The sequence below is a fragment of the Cyrtonyx montezumae genome, unplaced genomic scaffold, assembly GCF_038088225.1.
Source record: "Cyrtonyx montezumae isolate F1298 unplaced genomic scaffold, pur_monq_1.0 scaffold_16, whole genome shotgun sequence".
Lineage (NCBI taxonomy): Eukaryota > Metazoa > Chordata > Aves > Galliformes > Odontophoridae > Cyrtonyx > Cyrtonyx montezumae.
In genome coordinates this window covers 8,790,240-8,810,147 of record NW_027071892.1, presented here as the reverse complement: position 1 = coordinate 8,810,147, position 19,908 = coordinate 8,790,240, and the positions used below count along the sequence as shown (strand labels likewise).

Below are 19,908 nucleotides of genomic sequence, written 5' to 3'. Positions count from 1 at the left end.
TCCGCCCCGGGGATGGACCGCGGGGCCGCGTCGTACGGCGGCCGGCGGGGCGGGGCGGGGCCTGCTGGGCCCGGCACGGAACCATGGACATCTCCCGTTTCATGGCCGATGACTTCGACGTGAAGAGCTGGGTGAACGCGGCCTTGAGGGCCGCGCAGCAGGACGCGCCCGGGCAGGTGGAGGCCCACGCCTCCACGCTGGTGATGAAGCTGCAGGTGTTCATCCAGGAGGTCAACAACGTGGTGGAAGGTGACGGGCGGGCGGCGGGGACGTGGCTGTGTGTGTTGTATTTGTGTGTGTGTGTGTGGGGTTGACCTCCTTCCCGCTCTCAGCCCGTCGCCGCTGTGCCGTTCTGTCCCGCAGAAGCCAGCCTGCAGGCCCTGCACAGCATGCCCAGTGTGCTGCGTGACGTGGAGGCCCTGCGGCAGGAGGCGGCCTTCCTGCGGGAGCAGATGGTGCTGGTCAAGGAGGACATCAGGAAGTTTGAGGAGGACACGGCGCAGTCGATGCAGGTGGGCTCCTGCCTTCCTTGGTGACTACTGGCTGCCGTGTGGAGTCCTGTGTGCCCGCAGCTGTTTGCATTGAACGGTCCTGTGAGCTAAAGATGCACGAGACAGCATCTCTTAGCGTTAATAGGAGAAAAGTGGGCACTAGCAACGCAGCCTGGTGCAGTCTGTGTGTCATAGAGTCATTGGAGTTGGAAAGGATCTCTAAAGGCCGCGTGGTCCCAATACTTGCACTGTACAGGGACACCCACAGCTCCATCAGTGCGCAGAGCCCCATCCACCTGACTGTGGTCTGCAGGGATGGGGCACCACCACCTCTCTGGGCACCCTGTGCCACTGCCTCACTGCTCTTATTGTAAAGCACTTCTCCCTTACATCCAATCTAAATCCCTCCTGTTTTAATTTTAAACTCTTTCCCCTTATCCTACCACAGCAGACCTTGCTAAAGAGTCTGTCCTTTCTTATTGTCTCTGTTAAAGATGTGGAAGGGCTGCTGACAGGTGTCCCTGGAGCCTTTTCTCCAGGCTGAATGGCCCATCCTCATATCCATCTTTCAGCCTGTTCTTATGTCTGTGTCATTATGGGCAGCCAAACAGTTCCATCAGCTGCTGTTTATCAATTGTAGCACTGATGCCTCAGGGTTCTGCCTGCTGATAGCTGGGAACACAGCATCAGGCCAAGTGAATGCAAAAGTATAAATCAAGGAATCATGCCAACCTTTGGTTATTTGGCTTTGCAAAGTTATTTTAATCTCTCCAGCTCTTTTAGTCAACTCCTGTTGCTTTGAACAGCTACAATCGTTTCACACACCTTTGATTTGAATTTTAAAACTGTCTCCTATACTGTATGCAACTGTGCCAGTTATCTTTTGTGTGAATAGGCCATTTTTATTTTTTTAATTTTCTAGGTCCTAGTAGAGATTGACCGAGTGAAATCTAGAATGCAGCTGGCTGCTGAGGCTCTTCAGGAAGCAGACAAATGGACTACGTTAAGTGCAGATATTGAAGGGACTTTTAAAACACAGGTAGAGGCCATGTGGTTATTTTGGTCTTTGGCCCTTCAGCTTTCCAAGAAACCTTTGTTTAAAAGCAGCTTCTTGAAGTGATTTTAAAACGTCCTTGTGAAACAGGTATTAAAGCTTTGTAATGTCACGTTCAATAAGCTGTTTGTCCTTTCCTGGTGGCAGGATGTGTCTGCAATTTCAGCCAAGCTAACAAGTATGCAGAGCAGCTTGGCTATGCTTGTGGATACACCGGATTACTCTGAGAAGTGTGTGCATCTTGAGGCTCTGAAGAACCGCCTGGAGGCCATGGCCAGCCCACAGATTGTTGCTGCTTTTAACTCTCAGTCTGTAGGTCAGTAAGGCTTGATGTCATTTACTGTTAGTGGAGAGTTTTTATCCAAAAAGTAGAATGTTATTTGGGTAAGATGTGTGCCCTAAAGGCCCCTAGCTGTGGGTTGTGTGCTTTTTCTGGTGGAGCCGGGTGCCAGCTCCTCTGAAGGTGATACAAACATATCACCAGAGAGTTTGTATTCTGTGACTTCCATATCTACAGAGCACTTACGTAGTTTCATGTTCTAGATTTTCTCCTCTCTAGGTCCTTTTTAGAAAAGAAAAGTTTCATTACTAGTTTCCCTAACCCCATAAGTGTTTTGTGGAGAGAACTACATTTATTACCCTTGTGATACAAGACAGACTCATAAGGAACTTGAGTTTAAAGGCTTTGTCTAAGAGCTAACTGCGTCCTCAGTCAGTTTTGAGACAGCTAATTTAGGTAGCAGTTTGAGAAGCAGTGAAAGCAAGATGGAGGACTTTGTAAGGTGTCTTTTAGTTCTGTGAGTAGCAGCTTTTTTTCTGGAAATTCTGGAAAATTTCTTTCTAGGAAATGTTTTGGTTTTATCTGCTAGAAGCTTTTACTTGTTAAGGTATTCAATCTATTCATCACAAGTCTGATACATGTTCTTATCTGAAACGGGATTTTAGGCAGTTTTGATCCTGTTTGAGAAGATGACCAAACCAAAGATTGACATGTGTCCTTCTGTGTGGGCCATTATGCATGTTCACTTGAGAAGATTTCTCTTGTTCTGTTGGGGATTACAGGTTTTTGTAGGTGTAATGTTTCAGTATTGCTTTGAGATTGTTAACTGCCTTTTTTTCATTTGTTTTGTTTTAATTAGATCAGGCAAAAACGTTTGTGAAAGTCTTCACCGAAATTGATCGAATGCCTCAGCTTCTTGCTTATTATTATAAGTGTCACAAAGTAAGCATTTTGATTATATTTTGATGTGGAGAAATGAAAACTTGAATTCTTGCTTGGCTTAGGCTGTAGGGGGAGCTGTTACATCACATTACCTTTTCCGTTTGAAGGGGATGGAACCTATTCTCTTCCAGGTCTCCAGCGTCGCCTGGCCCCTAACAACTTTGGTTATTTCTCATGTTTTGGGAGTAATCCTCCACTGAGGGCTTTGTGCTTCATTTTTTTTTTTAATAGACATAGGATATGCGCGTTCTGCTTGAGTTATCTCTGTGACTTGTAGTTGTTCTTGCTTTGCTTTTCTTGGAGGTGGCAATGTCAGCAATAACTTTATTACTGCAACCTGCTAGCTGCCCACTTCTGTAAACTCTTTTCAGGTAAGATTAAAAGTTGGAATTCCAGACAGTTCTGTAACCATAACCTGATCCTCAGTGCTTCTCTCATGACTGTGACTTTTGAGGATTAAGTTCAAGGCTAGGGCTTGCCAGGTATTTCAACTATTATGTGGGGGTATCGGTTACAGTCTCGTTTTATGAGTCAAATACCAATGTTAATTAAAACTTTGAATCAGCTAAGAAGCCTTCAGCTTCACGCTGAAAGTTGGTTCCTTCTGTGGTGCTGAGTTATAGCGCAGTGTTATGTTAAAATCTGGAGAGAAGAGTCAGAGGTGGGTGTTATGTTTTAGGAGAAGAGCTTTGTTTGAGAAGGTCTTGGTTTGAAATATCAAAACCTAGATCTGTGAGCTGTTAGTTCTCCTCTCAGAATGGTTCTCATTATCCCTGCAGGTGCAGCTGGTGGCAGTGTGGCAGGATCTTTGCCAGAGTGACTTAAGCTTGAATCGCCAGCTGACTGAACTGTATGACACACTCCTTGGGACCTGGCACTCACAACTCCAGTGGGCAACACAGGTGCAGTCACTGCTTAGTGTTCATGGGAGAGGACAAGAATGACCAATCTCTCTTAATTCTCACAAGGCTCAGAGTAATTTGTCAGGATTCGTTCTCTGAGTTATCCTGTGTCCTGTGAGTGTTATGGCTTGCAGCTTTCAGGCTCTTGTCTAACTCTTGCAGACAAGATTTGATTTCTGGTATCCTACCAACAGCAAGGTTGCTGTGTTATTGACATTGAAGCTGCTTTATCACTTTCATCTGTATCTTAAGTTAACTCTAATTTGTTGGTGTTGCAAATGTGTTCTGCTACATGACAGTTAAAATGTCCTGACTGATTTATCACTTATTTATCAAATGATTTATATGTCCTGGAGGAAACCCTCAAGGTTAAACTGGACCATTTTGTATCACTTGGAATGAGATGCTGGGTGGGCTTCTGCTATCACTCCTTGAAGTTTTTTTGTGACAGGAGTAATGTGAGATCCCAGAAAGTTGTTGCCTTTCTTTAGTTAAATGAAGAAATGAGTTCATATTGTTGAGCCTGTAAAAGTTTTTCATCCATGAAGGGTAGGAGATTCTTATCTTCATGTTATGAAGCTTGCACCCAAGTGCTCAGCCTCATCCTGCAAAGGAGCTCAATGTTTTCTTGCTGTATATTTTTTCTGCCTAATGATTTGATGTGAACTATGGGTCAGGTGTCTTCTTAAGTGTTAGCAGGTATTTTTTTTAAACTGGGAATTGAAAGGGAGAAGTGGCACGCAGCACAAACTTTGTGTCATTCACTCTATGTGCTTCTGCTTTCTGAAGAATTGTTGGACTTTTTTCCTTCTTAGTTTCTGTGGTGGCCTTGCTGCAGGAGACTGCTGGTGATCCCAACTTTCAGTGCAACTGAGAGGGAATAGCTGGCAAGAGTCACAGTAGAAGGCTGTAATGTCTGTTATATTACTAGAGTCGAGGGTGGTGCATGTAAATAAAAGCTCCGAGTTGATTACAGCCTTCCTAGCCTTTCCAGTGCTGAATTCTGCTTATCTGACCACTACTTTGGCTCATAATGTATTACTATTGCTTCACAAGCTTACCCATGTGTGTATTTTTTCCAACACACCTGCGTAAACCAAGTGCACTGTTTTCAAATGCCGTTCTGTGCCAGCTGGTTATTCCAGTGACTACAGTGCCTGCATTCTGAATTCAGTTTTTGACAAACCTAGTTTCTTCTGGGGCATTCAAAGCAGTTTCAATAGTAAAATACCTGTAGACCTAGGTTTCTGTAATGGCTGACCTGCATGCTAGGTCAGTGAGGTTCTTGCAGTCTTAGTGGACCTTCTCTGTGTTTTTACCATTGGTGGGCTTTTATTGAATTTGTTTTTATTCCCTTTTGGTTGAGATTGTGTCATTTTAGGGACCTGCAATCTGTTGGTGCACAAAATGCCATTTTCTCAATCTACGTATCACTGTCACCAACTGGTAGCTCTCTTTAAGCTGTCAAAGGATAATCACTTCAGCCCTGTTCTGGGGGTATGTTCTCTGGTTCAGAAGCCCAGGTCTCCCTGGGAAGGGTGTAAGGGAGACTGCTTTGGTCAAACAGAGAGGTGGTGCTGCTGGTGTGGGCAACAGCCCACATTTGGGGTGAGGAGGAAGGGTACCAGCCTCTCAGCTGGCAGAACCCGCTCCTTTTGGAGTAGGACAGTGTGTCATTGCCTTTGCAGAGACAGTGATGCGTGGTTTGTACATTGTGGGGCTCTGTCTGGAATCTGTCTGCTGCTCTCTGCTGCCTGTCGTATTCCTCTGAGATAATGTGCCTTTGCTAATAGCTTTTCTATTACCATAGGTTTTCAGGAATCCCCATGAAATTGTGACTGTGTTGCTGATTCAAACTCTAGGAGCGTTGGTACCATCCATCCCCGTCTGCCTCAGCACTGCCATGGAGAGAACAGGCCAGGAAACCAAGCTGAGCAAGCTGCTGGAGCTCTATGATGCCACCATCCACTTTGCAGAAGGGCTGGAAATGGCCATGCTGCCAAACCTGAGTAGGGCTTCTGCACTGAATTTTTATTGCACTGTTCTGTCAGCACGTCTGTAGATCTCCATTCTGAGATTTTGTTTAGTTTGACGTGGAGGGAAGGATTATGTCTTCTATAGTATTTGCCACTCACGTGGCATTTGTACCTTTGTGTGTGTGTGTGTTATGTTTGTGTATGTGTGTGTACAACTTAGCCTAAACATATTGACACGGGACTGAATGAGTTTACTAAAGCTGGCCTATTCTGAACAGGCTTACTGCCTTGGGTAAATAATATTTAACACTTTTCCTTTTACAAGTATTAGCATTTCTTCTACCTAACAGCTGAGGAAATGTCTCCAAGGAAGCTAACTGTAGAACCTATTGTGAAAGACTACAAAGAATTAATGTTGAGGAGGTTCCTGGAATTAAGTAACACCTTCTAAATAAGTACATTTCAAATAAGTAAATTCTCTTCCATTGGATTTTTAAATTTCATTCACAGCTTTTCTGTTGATATTGGATTATGTTGTAATCAATTGACAGCGTGGGACCAAATATTATTTCTGAACTGTTTGTAGCTTATTCTTTAGCACTGTCCTTGACTTGTGATTCAACTAACCAATGCTTTCCTGACCCTGTTTGTCATCTCATTTTGCTCATGACTTGGCAAATAATTCTCAAAAACCACAAAGCAGCGAGATGCAGTGTTTACATAGGTTTATACCTATGAACTGTAGGCTATTTATAGTCTTATTTGTTAATTTGGTTGGAGCCCTTCAAATACTAGGTATGGAAAAATCCTAAAATGGAGCATTTCTAATACTGTGTTTCCTGTTTGGGTTCTTCGTAACATTGTCTTGAGCTATTTAAACTCATATTCGTACTTGATCACGTAAATTATGATTACTGGGTAATTTTGGGGAGTGTGACTGTCATTGAGTCTGTGTTTGTTGCTTTGTGATTGTGTACTCGTCAGATGTTTTATATCCTTGGATCGGTTTAATTTGTGGGTTGTAATAGAAAAAAATGATAAAGTGGAAAAACAGTGTTGCATCCTTGAAGATGATAGAATAGGAAAACAGTTGCTGAACTGTTAAACCAAGTGGGTATGTTTGTTTGTTTAAAAAACAACAACAACAAAATATTTTATTCTTTATTAACATTTCTTGTGCTGCGTGGTGAGGTGCTTGGGAACTTAAATATCTTAAGAATGGAAAAGCTAGGTGACTCAGCAGGACAGTCAAACCAGTTCCTACTTAGTGAGGGGAGGGTTCAGTTGTGATTCATAGGATAATTCAGGTTGGAAGGGACCTTGGGAGATGATCTAACCTGACCTGTCAGATCAAGGTCCGCTAGGAGCTCAGACCATGTTTCGTAGGTGACTCTCTAGTCTGATCATGAAAGTGTCCAGGCATGGAGTCTGCACAAGCTTTGGATAACCCATTCCATTGTTTAGCTGTCTGTAGGATGTGAAATCTTTTGCTTGTAACCAGAATTCAAACTAGTTCTGATTTGGTGCTAATTTGTGTTTGGGAAAACTTCATGGTAACAACTGGTACCCGGTTCTGATTTGAGAAAGAATCATTCAGACCTGTTTTTTGTTAGTGTTTGGTGCAGCTCCCTGCTCAGCAGAATGTCACTAGGAGAGTAAGCTCAGGGTTCCTTGGCTGATGAACACAATGAGGTAGTAGACCTAAGTAAATTGAATTACTGTCAGTTACTTCAAATATGAGCCAGACTTTCTGATAAATTAGGATTGCCCCTGTTTAGAGTTGTCTGTAATGTGTTTCACCTCTCAGATAGTTTCAATACTTTCTACTGTAAATTGAAACATTTAATAGATTTTTGTCACCCAGGCTGTTTTGAAGCAGTTATTGATTTTCTTGAAGTAGTGGTTGAAGTAGAACAGCTTGATTTTTAAGAAGCAGGCAGAGATAATAACATTGCTTTAAAAAAAAAAATCTTTGTAATTGAGACTTAGAGTTACTGGGCAACTTTGCAAGCCCTCATAGGCAGTGTGATCTAATTGGAGAACTCATGCACGTTGCTTGAAATAAAGTTCTTAATGGCCCATTCATTTACTTGTAGACTAAACATCTGATTCTTTGTAGAGGAGCAGAATTTGGTAAAAGTGATGGAACTGGTAGAAGCGGTGTATCATCCATACAAGCCCTTTCAACTCAAGTATGGAGACCTCGAAGAAGAAAATCTGCTCATTGAGATCAGCGCAGTGCCCTTGGTAATGCAGCATTCTTTGCACATCTGAGTGGGGAGAGGCTTGAAACTTCTAGTAAATATGAAGGTCTTTGGTAGAGCCGTTAATCTCTTTTCTCCTTTAACGTTTTGACAGTATTTCCTGTTTGTTGTATATTTAGATACTGTGAAGTAAATTTTGCTGAAGAAATAAAGTTCAGGAGCTCTTTCAGATCTGTGAGCTCCTTTCTTCTGCTTTCTTACTCTTTAACACAGATCTGCTAAATGTGCTGGAGAAGAACTTCATCAAATATTACTGCCAACTTGGAGACATCTTCAGTTTCAATCTCTTTTTTTGTTGTTGTTATTTAGGAACACTGGGAAGTAATTGACTGTGTCCAGGAACTGAATTATTCGGTCCGTAAACTCTTCATTCTGGCTTCTGGAGCCATCGACAACTGCATTAAACTCACTGGTGGACTGGGAGTGTGTGGGCTCCTCAAGGCCCTGAAAGCTCTGTTTGCAAAGTGAGGCACTTCTAATTACATTGCTGCGTGTATCCCAAGGGGGTAGCAAGTGTTCTGCTTGTAGCCAGTGACTTGGTAGTTGGTGAGAGGTGGCTGGGTGCTGAAGGTATCTATAACTTTAATATGTGTCATTTGATATCCCCTTCTATCGCTTCATTCAGGCAAGTGACTGTTTCTTAGTGAAAAAGTTGAGGATCTTGTGACTGAAGGGAAAAACGTCCCTCAGCTGTTCTCTATTCTACTTGAGCTGAATTTTGCTTTGTAGTAAATGCTTTAGAAAGGAGAAATCTCTCAAAGAATAGAATACAACAAAAACACGTAAGTTGATGAAAGCAGAGCTCTGTGGGGAAGTATACGCTCATTGTGACAGGCGACTTTGTTTTTATAATCTGCCTGTAAGTGCAAGACACCCTCGTGAGTGAGATTCACCCAAAGTTCTTGCCCTATAATGTATTTGACAGCCCATTTAGATGGTATTCCATTACTGATTGCTTCCTTATTCTTTCCTGATATTGAAAGAGTTGCTCACAAGCTGTTACCTTGCTGTTCTAGGGGGAAGAGGGAAGAGAAAAGCACACTGACCTCATCTTCTTTATAGGCAATTACATAGCAGTGTGCATGCCATTAGCTTATGGGCATCATTTAGAAATGAAAATAAGTCTGAGGGGGAGAAACAAAATGTTCTTTTAAATTTGTTCTCATCCGGGGAGTAGCTGAGAAAACAAATTCATGAGATTGTTGTCACTGTGTTCCTGGAACAAGGGCCAAGTGATGTTGGAGCAGTCTTATAAACTTTGTCTGGTCTTTCCTAGGAGAGTTGATTAGTGCAGCGATAACAAAAATGTCTTGCTCATACATTGTCACAAGTGTGAGGAGTTCCTAGTAACGCACACGCAGCAAATTGAAGTAGCAAATGCCCAATCTGAGTTTCTCCCTGACTTCTAGTGTGGGCTTCAGTGGACAGTGGCTATTCAGCTCGTGTGCATGTGCTTGGGCTCAAACAACAGTGTCTCTTCTGAATTCTTGTAATATTTCTGGCTCTTATTTCACTCTTGTTTAGGACTGAGCGAGCAAAACACAGGGTCTGCAGTAAGTTGCTCTCCAGGCTATTGTCTTACTCTACTACTTGTCTTTTCTCTGTTTCTCATTACAGGTATACATCTGACTTTACAAATACACTGCAGTCTATACGAAAGAAATGTAAACTGGATGATATTCCATCAGACTCCCTTTTCCAAGAGGACTGGACAGCATTCCAAAACTCTGTTCGGTAAAGGGGATTTTTTTTTGGCCTGACTCTGAACTGATTTTCTATCAAAGTTGGAAAGGAATTGTGTGGAGTCAGTTTACTTAAGATCTTAGTGCAGAATGCAGGGCTGTACCTACTTAATGCAACTAGAGGCACTGCAGCTAGTATTAGTGGCTGAGTTTCAGGTTGCTGCTGGCACAGTAAGGGCTGTGAGACCCCCCACCCTGTCTTGGAGCAAGACGGTATGTCATAGCACTTGAAATATCAGCAGCTTTTAGAAATGTTGCCAGTGACACTGAGCTAGTATTAGCCATGATGACAGTAAATAATGTGTGGAAGAGGCTGTCTGGCAAAAGTTTGACAGCAGGATGTTAATCAATGGGTGCAGACCTTAATAACTGCATGGTTAGCAGCCATGTTAGAAGCTGTTCTCTGAGGACTCTGTCTTTTATTGCTTTTTTTTTTTTAAGTTTATTTATGCCTTTGTGAAATGGGTTCTCTAGGGGTCTGGCATTATCTGCCCAAAATTCTAAAAAATACATTTTTGTCATGTTCTTTCCCAGAATAATTTCTACTTGTGGTGAGCTCCTTCATCAGTGTGGAGACTTCGAGCAGCAGCTGGCCAACAGGTAAGCGTTGCTGAACTGAATACGTAAGGTGACATGGGGCATGAATCATTTGCCAACATGCACCTACATGTGCCTTGACAGATAGTTCCTTGTAATGTGAGGAGCCTAAAGCACAGCTGGCATCTGTGGTTTCTGTTGCTTGTAGTGGTACACGGTTCAGCCTCTTGTATGTTCACATGCTTTATTCTGACTCAAGTGGCTGTGCTTGATGTGGTGTGCAGCACCCAGGAGGCTGCGTTTGTTCCATATTTTCTAGACTTTGAGAGCCCTCTCCTCCCTTTTTCAGTGCAGTATATGAGCAGTCTTTGAGTCTCACAGTAGAGTGAGAGGTGGCTGTAATTAGTGCCTTCCACCAGTCAGGACTCTCTCCCTTGAAGGGATGTTAAGGCAGCATTGATGCTTAAAGGCACTTAGCAGTTCTTGAACAATTAAAAACTTGCATATGTTTTTCAGTTTTTTCTGTCTTTTCTGCCCCATAAGAGTTAACCTTGTACTGAAAAACATGCATATTCTGTGTGTCTGTGTGAATATATATTCATGTAGGTGTAGGTATGTATACATGCTGAATATATAACTGCCACAAGTAAGTCAAGATGCAGTCACTAGTGCCCTGGGTACAGTTTTACAGGTGCATTAAGCTGTCCCATGAGGTGAATTTGATCAGCTTGGTGACGTGACCACAAAGTAGCCTCATTTGAAGAGGAATGCTTTTCATTTAGATTGGCACACAGCAGTCTGAGTCTGTCTAGTCAAACACTCTGCAGTGCAAAGGACAGAGGAACCTGGGCAGAAGTACCATTGCTTCTGCTCTAAGCTGTTCACAAATGCACACCCTGAGCTACCTAGTGATCATTCCAGAGGAACGATTTATGCCTGATATCTGCTGCTTCTGAGACCCCAAAGACAGTGGTACCTAATCTATAATGATGAGCAAAAGGGAGAGTACTATTATTGCTATATTCTTCCCTTCTGAAAGCTGTGAAAACCTGATTTCAAAACATTCCTACCAATACTTTGAAATTTCTGCATGGTCTCTCTGCAGTGATTTTGCTACTTTTTTTTCTTTCCTTTTTAGAGTTCAGTGTAACTGTTCTTTTTCCTTTCTCTGGAGGGCTCACTGGGCAGCGTGGTTTCTCAGTAGGAAGCTGTGGAGCAATCTGTGCTGCAGCCCTCTAACTGTGGGAGGGAAGGTGTGCAACTGAATCATCCGTCATCTCACAAGAGAGGGTAGAGCTATAATCACAGATGGTGTCAAAGGGGTGACTGAGTCAGAGGTCCCAGAAGTTCTGATTGCTACTTTTTCTCTTGTTTATGTTGAGATGCTGCCAGGGGTTTTCTGTGGGGCAACAGGAAAACAGCCATTTGAATTTTGCAGAATTTGGTGGTGACTGTTTGGACTTCTTTTTAGGATTTTGTTAACTGCTGGGAAGTATCTCTCGGACTCCTACAGCCCCTGTAGCTTTTCTGGCTTTCAGGACACCAGTGCTACAGAAAAGAAGAGCAGTGTGAAGAATCCCTGGCAGGAATACAATTACCTTTTGAAGGAGAATCCATCTGAGTATGCCAGCCTTATGGAAACACTGTACACTCTGAAGGTAGCTTTGGTGCCTGGGAGAGCCTGCCTTTATAGCAAGCTGCTGTTGGGTGCGTGGTTGGCAGATGAGGCCTGGATTCCCCCATCAGAGTGATTGCATTTAATCATTCGATGAGCTATGTTCTAATACCAATCTGCTGAGAAATAAAATGTCCAAACCTAGGAAATCTGGGCTCATTTAGTCTCCCAAATCCTGTCTGTTTTGTAAATGAACTCCTGTCTGTTCAGGTGGGGTAGATTGTGTCACAGAAAGCATTGGGATTATAGTGCTGAGGATAGAGATCCACATAGTTAGGGGCTCCAAACGTCTCAAGACTGTCTTTGCCACTTACACTCCATTGCCTTATCTGTTCTGAAATATAATTCTGCAAGACTGTTCATGAATGTATCTGTGAGCAGGACAGAACAACTAGTTGTCTTTTTGTAGAGCTAAGTTATGTTTACCATCATCATGAACTTATAACAGTGAGGTCAAATTGATGATTTTTGTCTCTGATTTCCTCGAAGCGTTTTGATTTCTTTTGTGCTTAATTTACTTGCAATTTGTGCAGCTGTATCATAAGTTTGTTGACTTTAAACCTTTACTAAACAGTTCCACACGTACTCTTTGTGTAAAACACTTAGTTAATTAGAAGAATCCTCTCTCACTGTCTGCCCTGTGCTGAAACCTGGCATAGCCAGAAAGCAATGCTGAGTGTTTTGTTATAAATTTCAGGAAGCAGTGCTCAATGTCTGTCATGAACAAGTAGTTAGAATAGGAAAGGAAGCAAGCTGTATCATGGCAGAGGAATGCTGTGATTGTATTAGGATGTCCTGATAAGGACCCCTTTGAGAACGTTATGTAGCTTTTCTGTGGTCAGCTTAGTGTCATCTGTACGTGAAACTTTTTCTGTGTGTTTGTGCTAGGAAAAAGGCACGAGTAACCACAACTTGTTGTCTTCCTCTCGGTCTGCACTAAGCCGCCTCAACCAGCTGGCACACCACTTGGCTTTTGATTCTGTGTTTCTTCGCATCAAGCAACAGCTCTTACTCGTTTCAAAGATGGAGGTGAGTAATGGGGGCACTGATCTGTGCTGTGGTGGGGTTTACCCATGGGATACCTTAGGGTGGAATACAGCTCAACATTGCTTACCTTTCTGATTTTCAAGAGGTTTCCCTATAGTATCACCTTTCTCCCATGAGCATTGCGCAGTGACAAACAGCATTCGTGGCTGACAGCTGTGTTTGAGTGCTCTGATGCTTGTTTGAGATGCTGTTTTTCTAACTTGTGTGAGCATGTATTTCCCATAGGGCCCTATGTGTAAGGGTTGTGTATGTTCTGGAGCTGCAGGCAGACAGGAGAAGCATCTTTTTCACCGCCTGTCTTCTGATTTCTAGAAGTTCCTGGGTAGTCTTAATTTGTGTTGCTGAGCGATCCCTTCTGAGAATGCTTGTAGAGCTTGTAGCCTTTGTGTTCTAGAAAGCCATATATTTTTTGCCTTACAGAGTTGGACCTCTGGTGGTGTTGGTGAGACCCTGACAGAGGACCTGCCAAACTTCAGCCTGACCCCTCTGGAGTATATCAGCAATGTAAGAGCATGAGTAAATACTTAATGGAAGCCCAGCTCTGAAGGGAGGGCATCTTTTCTGTGTTTCACCATTTTTTAGTAAAATCTTAGTATTTATCTACATTGCAGTATTATAGTGACAGATCCTCTCAGCAGCCCAGTCCCTGTTAACTGGGCTGTGGCTTTCTTTGTAGCTTTTTTGAAATCTGTCAAATTCTGGAATAGCAAAATAACTTTGGGAGCACAAGAAGAGGTTCTTCTTAATTGAACTGTACTGCTTTCTGTGTTAACTCTTGTATTGGGATGGGAAATGCCAACTTCCATTTGTAGTGGTGAATACTGAGCATAGCTTAATAATGCAGCTGGTGTAGCAGAGAAGTTCCTGCAGTGCATATTGGAGTGGTTTAATCATACTGTGAATCCAAAAAAGGCTTGAGCTCTTACCTTTCTAATCCTGTATGACTTGTTGTGTTTTGTTTCTGCTGGAATAACAATGAAACCTTTCTGATGCTGGAGTGTCCTGAGCTGAAAGGAGTGAGCTCATTACTGCTGGAGCACTCCTCAGTTACATGCTGCTGAGCAGCATGGAAATTCCACTCGCATTCTCCTGGTTAGTGTTTTAAATTACTGCCAACTTTGCAGTTCATATTAAAAGTTAGCTGCCAGCTTATGTATTTTAAAGCTTTATTTATTTATTTTATAGGAACGAGTATTTAGCCAATCCATGAGGTAACTTTGTCATGAGTAGCTCTGATTTTTAGCTATCTGAGGACTTCTGTGATGTTTAGAAAGTTACTGGGCTATGTATGAGGTAAAATTTCAAGGGGAGGTTGCTACTGAACTTTCAAGTGTCTTTCTAAATAGCACTGTTCAGCAGCAAATTGCTTTCAGGTGTGGTTTGCTGCAGATGACTTTTTTCCTCAAGCAAAGCACTTGCTTCACATTTGTTCGGTGACTCAGCTCTTTGTGCTTTTATTCTAGATTGGGCAATATATTATGTCGCTTCCTCTCCACCTTGAGCCATTTGTCACTCAGGAGGATTCTGCTTTGGAACTGGCATTACATGCTGGAAAACTGCCTTATCCTCCTGAACAAGGTGAGGTGAAACCAAAGATGATGTGTCTGGTGGAAAGTTTTCACATTTTGACCTTATGTGGTTTTGATCTGCTATGGTAACAAAGCAGTTTTCTACCATCTGCCTGTGCTGCTTCTTCCAAGAGTCTCTAAACGATAAATAAAACTTCTTTTCAGTTTTGTTCAAACTGAAAACTTTAAATCAGCTTATTTAAGTTTGTTGTTCATTCAAACTGTGGATTGGGTGCAGGGTGTGAATCACTACTGTATCATAGCTGGAGCAGTATCTGATACCCTTGGTGCCTTCTCACATTTAGTGTGAGTACCTGATATGGTGTCCCTTGTCCTTCTGGTGGTGTGCTGCCATTACCATTGTTTTAGAGGTGCTCACTCACAGCACAGATCTGTGGTGGCTTCAGTTGAAGCCTGGGCTGCTCTTGTCTCTGGCTTTGCACCTTTTGCTTGGGTAGCGTGGTAAATGGGTTCTGGGAATGGTTTGGGCCAAAAATAAGGTATTATGCAGTGAGTTTTGGAGAACTAGTTTTCAGGCAGGAGAATGCCTTGAACCAGAGTCATAGTGTGAGGAGGAGAAGCTGCAGGTAGTGAGGCTGCTTTGGTCTTGCTCTAGCATAACTTTTGATGCTCTGTAACTATAGCTAAATTGTAGTCCTGGGCCTTTGCTATTGCTGAGTTCTTCAGTGATGTTCTTGTGCCCAATAAATTCCTGTTTTTCTGCTTCTTTTGCTGTGATCAAACTTCCTGTACTGCTACAGTGCTTGTGCATGTGATTGGTTGAAGCAGACCTGCATAGTCCTGTTAAAAGCAAATGAACTTTTTGAGGAAGCATTCTTACAGAAAATAACTGGTCTTATGGCCATTTTGGCAAGGAGGAATTACTATGTAATAAGCCTTGGTATATCAGGTCAGTACATTTTATTCTAGTATCTCCTATTAAGCTCAAAAATAGCATTTAAGCAGTTTGGTGTGTTTCATTTAGTCCTCAAGGGACCATTTTTTGCCCTACAAGCAAAGGGAAGGAAGCACTGGGGTGTCAGAGCTCTTACACTCAGACAGAGGACATCTGTGTGAGATCTGTGTACAGTGTTCAGGCTAATAACAAAATGAGTCACTTTAAATCCACTTGAAGATAAAATAAATGGAGCTCCTTGAGCCCCACATTAAGATCTGCTTTACAGTTCTTGGTCATTTTTGTTGCCTGTCCTTTGTTTCTACTATTTCCATGTATTTCATGAAATAGAGGTGTCAGCTCGTGACACCACTTTCTAAGTTTGCCTTTCTCATTACCTTGTGTAGAAGGGTGAGGTAGCTTGTCTAATTTGGTTCAATAGTCAAAGCTTTGTACATGGCTAGGTTGTATTCTTCTTGCCACAGCACAGTGCTCAGAATCTGTGTTAGAGTGAAAAGCCCAGTGAGGAAAGGCCCCAGGAAAGGCTTCCCAGTGTCACTGCTTTTCAGAGCAAGAATCTCTTGTGTTATTGATGCCAAGCATTATTTGCTTTGTATTTGACAATATTAAAATGTGCTTGGATTGTGTTTAGCTGTATTTGTGTACTGGGAGGTGGCAGGCAAGAAATTCTTGTGAACTAATCATTTTGTTTGAACAGGTTCTCAGCATAGCTTTTATGGCTTCTTCTCCTTATCATGTCTACTGCTGTGCAGTTCATGGAGTGGCTTGGTGTCTGGTGAAGGAGGAGCCTTGCTCCAGCTTTACAGTCCTGCCCTCTCCTTAATGCTGTTTCCATCCCATGGCCATATCCACTCTTTAACAACACAGAAAAGTATTTTCTTTTTTTTTTCTTTTCTTTTTTTGGGGATTAGTTTCTCTCAAAGTATGTCAATAAATGAATTTAAATCAGCTTCCTAAAAGTCCGAGGATGCACCAGAGCCATGCAGGAGTGCAGAGCAAGGAATTAGAGAAGAGAAGGAATCTTGTAACCGTGTTCAGAAGCAGTGAATTGTTAGTTTGGCTGACCCTCTCGTGTGATGCCCCCACATCAGCGATCATACAGTGTGTCCTTGTCTCCAGACAGTATCCAAACTGGGATTCTCAAGGCAGCTGCTGCAGGAACTGACCCAGTATAAAGTAGTTCAGCTGTCAGACCCTGAAGAAATCTGCAGCAGACATCCCATAAGCTTAATCTTACATTTATTGCTTGCTGTATTAAATAAAGCCTGGCTACCTTTGCAGTCTTCTATGACCTCACTCAGAACCCAAGACCTTTCATTTCTTGTTAGAGAAAGGGGACTCACAGTGGTCTTTTCCACAGGAGCAGTTTATTTGTTGTTAATCAGAATAGTAATGCTGTTTGCTAGTAAATAGCCTTCTCCCCCAGTTCTTCTCTCTTGAAATCCAGGAAAAAAAAATCCAGTTATACCCTACGTGACACACTAAGCTGTGCCTATCTGTTATAAAGGTTAGGAACCCATGGTCAGAAACTGCTCTGCAGTCTGTCTTGTTTCAGGACAGGTTCTGCATCTTTGGGAATTTATTTTCTTAATGTCTGTCATGTGTTGTGTCCCTGTCATCAGGGTCTTGCTCAGTAAGGGCACAATTCTGAAATGCTGACCACTTCAGTCAAATGCCTTTTCCATACTGTTTCAGCTGCAGCTGCAAAGTTGTTAAAGCTCTGCTGCTGCCAGTGCCACCTGAGTCTGTAGTGGTCAGGTACCAGCCAGAATGATAAAAACCATGCACTGAGGGAAGGGCAGAGGCTGCTGAGACAGCAGCAGTGCGGTTGCCTCCTTGAGACTTTCTCTAGAACACACTTCAGAAGCCCTGAGGAGGTCTTTCTCTATGTTTTTCATTCATTTCATGCGGCATGCTGAGTTTTGGCTCACACCCATTCTTCACGTGGCTGTTCTTACCTGTTGTTCTTATCCTGCTGTGTTTAACAACAGTGCTGCTTCTCAGCAGGTTGGCAGCCCAAGATTATCAGCCGCAGTTTGTATCCTGACAGTATTCTGACAGTCAAGGTTGTGCAGAGCTTGGTATTTCTCTCCTTTTGTAGCCTTCTGAGAATACACACTTTAGGTTTTAACATGAATCATTTCATTAACTTGAGGCATTTACATGTTTAATTGTTTCTTGGGTTTCGAAACACTGCTGAACACAGAGTACCTTTAAGACACTGAAAAAGAAACCCAAACACTCGAGTCTTTGCCACTGCTGTAGTTTGTAAAGTGGGCCTTGAAGGTGATCCTATAGAATGTGCCAGGCAATGGCTGTGATCCCAGCCTGCTCACCTGCCAGCCCTTCAGAAATTGCCTGACCTGGGGGAGTGAAAGAGGAGAGTGCAGCGTTTTGGGTCCTGAGCTAACTGTGTTGCTTTGCATCACAGAAGATTTGTAGCTGCTCTGTTTGCTCCGAAGCCAGCTGATAAACTGAATCCTAATGAATTCCTTAATGTCTTGTTGAAGAAATGGTCAACCATTTACAAATTGTCTGGTTACAAACTAGAAAATGGCAGTGAATGAGACTGCTGGTTTCTGATTTGCTGTTCTGCTCACGTGGATTTTCTGTGCAGGGGATGAGCTACCCGAGCTGGACAACATGGCTGACTACTGGTTGGGCTCCATTGCCAGAGCTACGATGCAGACTTACTGTGAAGTCATCCTGCAAATCCCAGAGCTCACAGTGCACTCAACGAAGCAGCTTTCCACAGACATTGGTAAGGCTGGCGCACGTGTTGTCCTGAGCAGTGTTGCTGTGACACATGGGTTCTTTCATTGCTTTACAAACTGCAGTGTGGGTTTTTCCTTCAGTCATGAGCATGTTTATCTGGCAGATTGCATGGAGGAGTGAGTGGTTCACAGCTTTCGCAGTGTTTGATTACATCTGTCTTTGAGGGAGGGGTGATTTTTCCAGCAGGTGCTCCTGCTTCTTTCCTGCTCTGTCAGAGTCATTCTGAATGGAGATTATTTCCTTATAGATGGTCTTAGCAAGGGAGACGTTCATATGTAACCTTTTGTGTGTGACACTGCCCTTTCCCTCCTGATCAGAATGCCATGCACTGCCAGTAGATGTCATATACAGAATATACGGTGCACACTGAGTCTGTTGGGAAGTGCTCCAGTGAGCTACAAAGAGGGAACCTGATTGATTTCTTCCATCCACATGATAGCTAAAATAGGGGAAATCAGCCATGGGCTTTCTGAAAGTCATTGTGGGGCACTTGGCCATCATCCTCTATTACAAAACCTGTCAGATCTGCTCCTCTGTAGTGATTAACTTAGAGCTCTTCTGTTCTGAAGGTGCTAGATGGCTGAAGTTACTTTCAATGTGGAGAAATTTTCAAGAACAAAGTGAGAGACAGTTGGTGTGTATCTGCTTCCATCTTCTCCCATGTCATGCAGAGTGACTGAGGGAGGACTGATAGGAAGGTGTTGGGAAAGTGGTTCTGTAGTACGTTGAGATGGTTTTTTTTCTTATCTGAAGTTCATGGGAGTGTCACCACAAGCCCACTGCAGCTATTGGTAACACAAGTTATTTTCAAAGCTCTTTGCCTTTGAAAATGCAGTTGTGAGCTGTGACTGTGGTGGCTGACTGCCATGGGAGCATCATATGCAGATCATGAAACGTGGCAGAATGTCTCAGCCCTCGGAAGAAACCAGTGATCTGAGCTAGTTACAGGAAGCCAGAAATACTCATCCCTACAGTTGGATTCCAGATACGCTGCAGTTTTTCTGTGGTTCTGAGCTAACAGTGACAGAGCTCTGGCTGTCGTGAAGAACAACTTTTATTTGGGTGCTGCTTGCACAGAGCCCGTTGCCCATTCAAACACACGTTTATCTTTCCCCTTGCAGATTATCTAATAAATGTGATGGATGCTCTTGGCCTTCAGCCGTCGAGAACACTGCAAAATATTGTAACTCTGTTGAAGGCAAAGCCAGAGGACTACAGGCAAGCTGCAAAAAGTGTGCCTCGCAGGATGGCCAGCAGCATCGCTGCCATGAGGGGCCTGGAGTGTTAGCTGTAACGTCGTGCTGCAGGGCAGAACTGGTTTTGGCTTTCTTTATATGGAATTTAAAACTTCGTGAAGACTGTGGGAGTGTCTGGAAATGAGATTTATTTCTGAATAATATCTAATAAAAACCTTTGTCTAGGAAAAGCTGGTTCCATTTTTCCATCTTTGGAAGTGTGGAAAGGTGCCCTGCAACCAAATTTCTGAAAACCACCTTGATCTTGGACGGAGCAAATGGCACTGACTTGAGAAGCATTCTGCTGCCCGTGCTTCGTGGTGATGACTGGCTTTGTCAGAACAGTTCAGTCAATTCTGAATCTGGAATTATGGGGTAGGTGCAACAAAGATCAACTGATTGGAAGCCCTCTTACCTGGGGGCAGTGGTCATTGCTCAAGTCTGTCATTACTGACGGTGTGAAGGAGGCAGTCTCATCAGTTAGCAGAGCAGGCATGATTGAGC

The 19,908-nt window shown here is 43.1% G+C and overlaps 1 protein-coding gene across 2 annotated transcripts; it reads left to right on the top strand.

Moving 5' to 3' along the window:
* The first annotated feature begins 1 nt into the window (after window position 1).
* Window positions 2-19,473, top strand: COG7 (component of oligomeric golgi complex 7). 2 transcript variants are annotated; one of them, XM_065732667.1, is made up of 17 exons: window positions 2-249; window positions 364-512; window positions 1,414-1,530; window positions 1,693-1,861; window positions 2,685-2,767; window positions 3,547-3,669; window positions 5,480-5,678; window positions 7,765-7,892; window positions 8,219-8,373; window positions 9,527-9,643; window positions 10,186-10,251; window positions 11,660-11,846; window positions 12,752-12,892; window positions 13,331-13,414; window positions 14,374-14,488; window positions 18,012-18,155; window positions 19,291-19,473. In XM_065732667.1, the coding sequence occupies exons 1-17, from the start codon at window positions 84-86 to the stop codon at window positions 19,455-19,457; spliced, it is 2,310 nt and encodes a 769-aa protein (XP_065588739.1). In that variant the 5' UTR covers window positions 2-83; the 3' UTR covers window positions 19,458-19,473. The 2 variants fall into 2 exon arrangements, with proteins under 2 accessions (XP_065588739.1, XP_065588740.1); XM_065732668.1 differs by lacking the exon at window positions 364-512 and having other exon boundaries at window positions 168-249.
* Window positions 19,474-19,908: the final 435 nt, after the last annotated feature.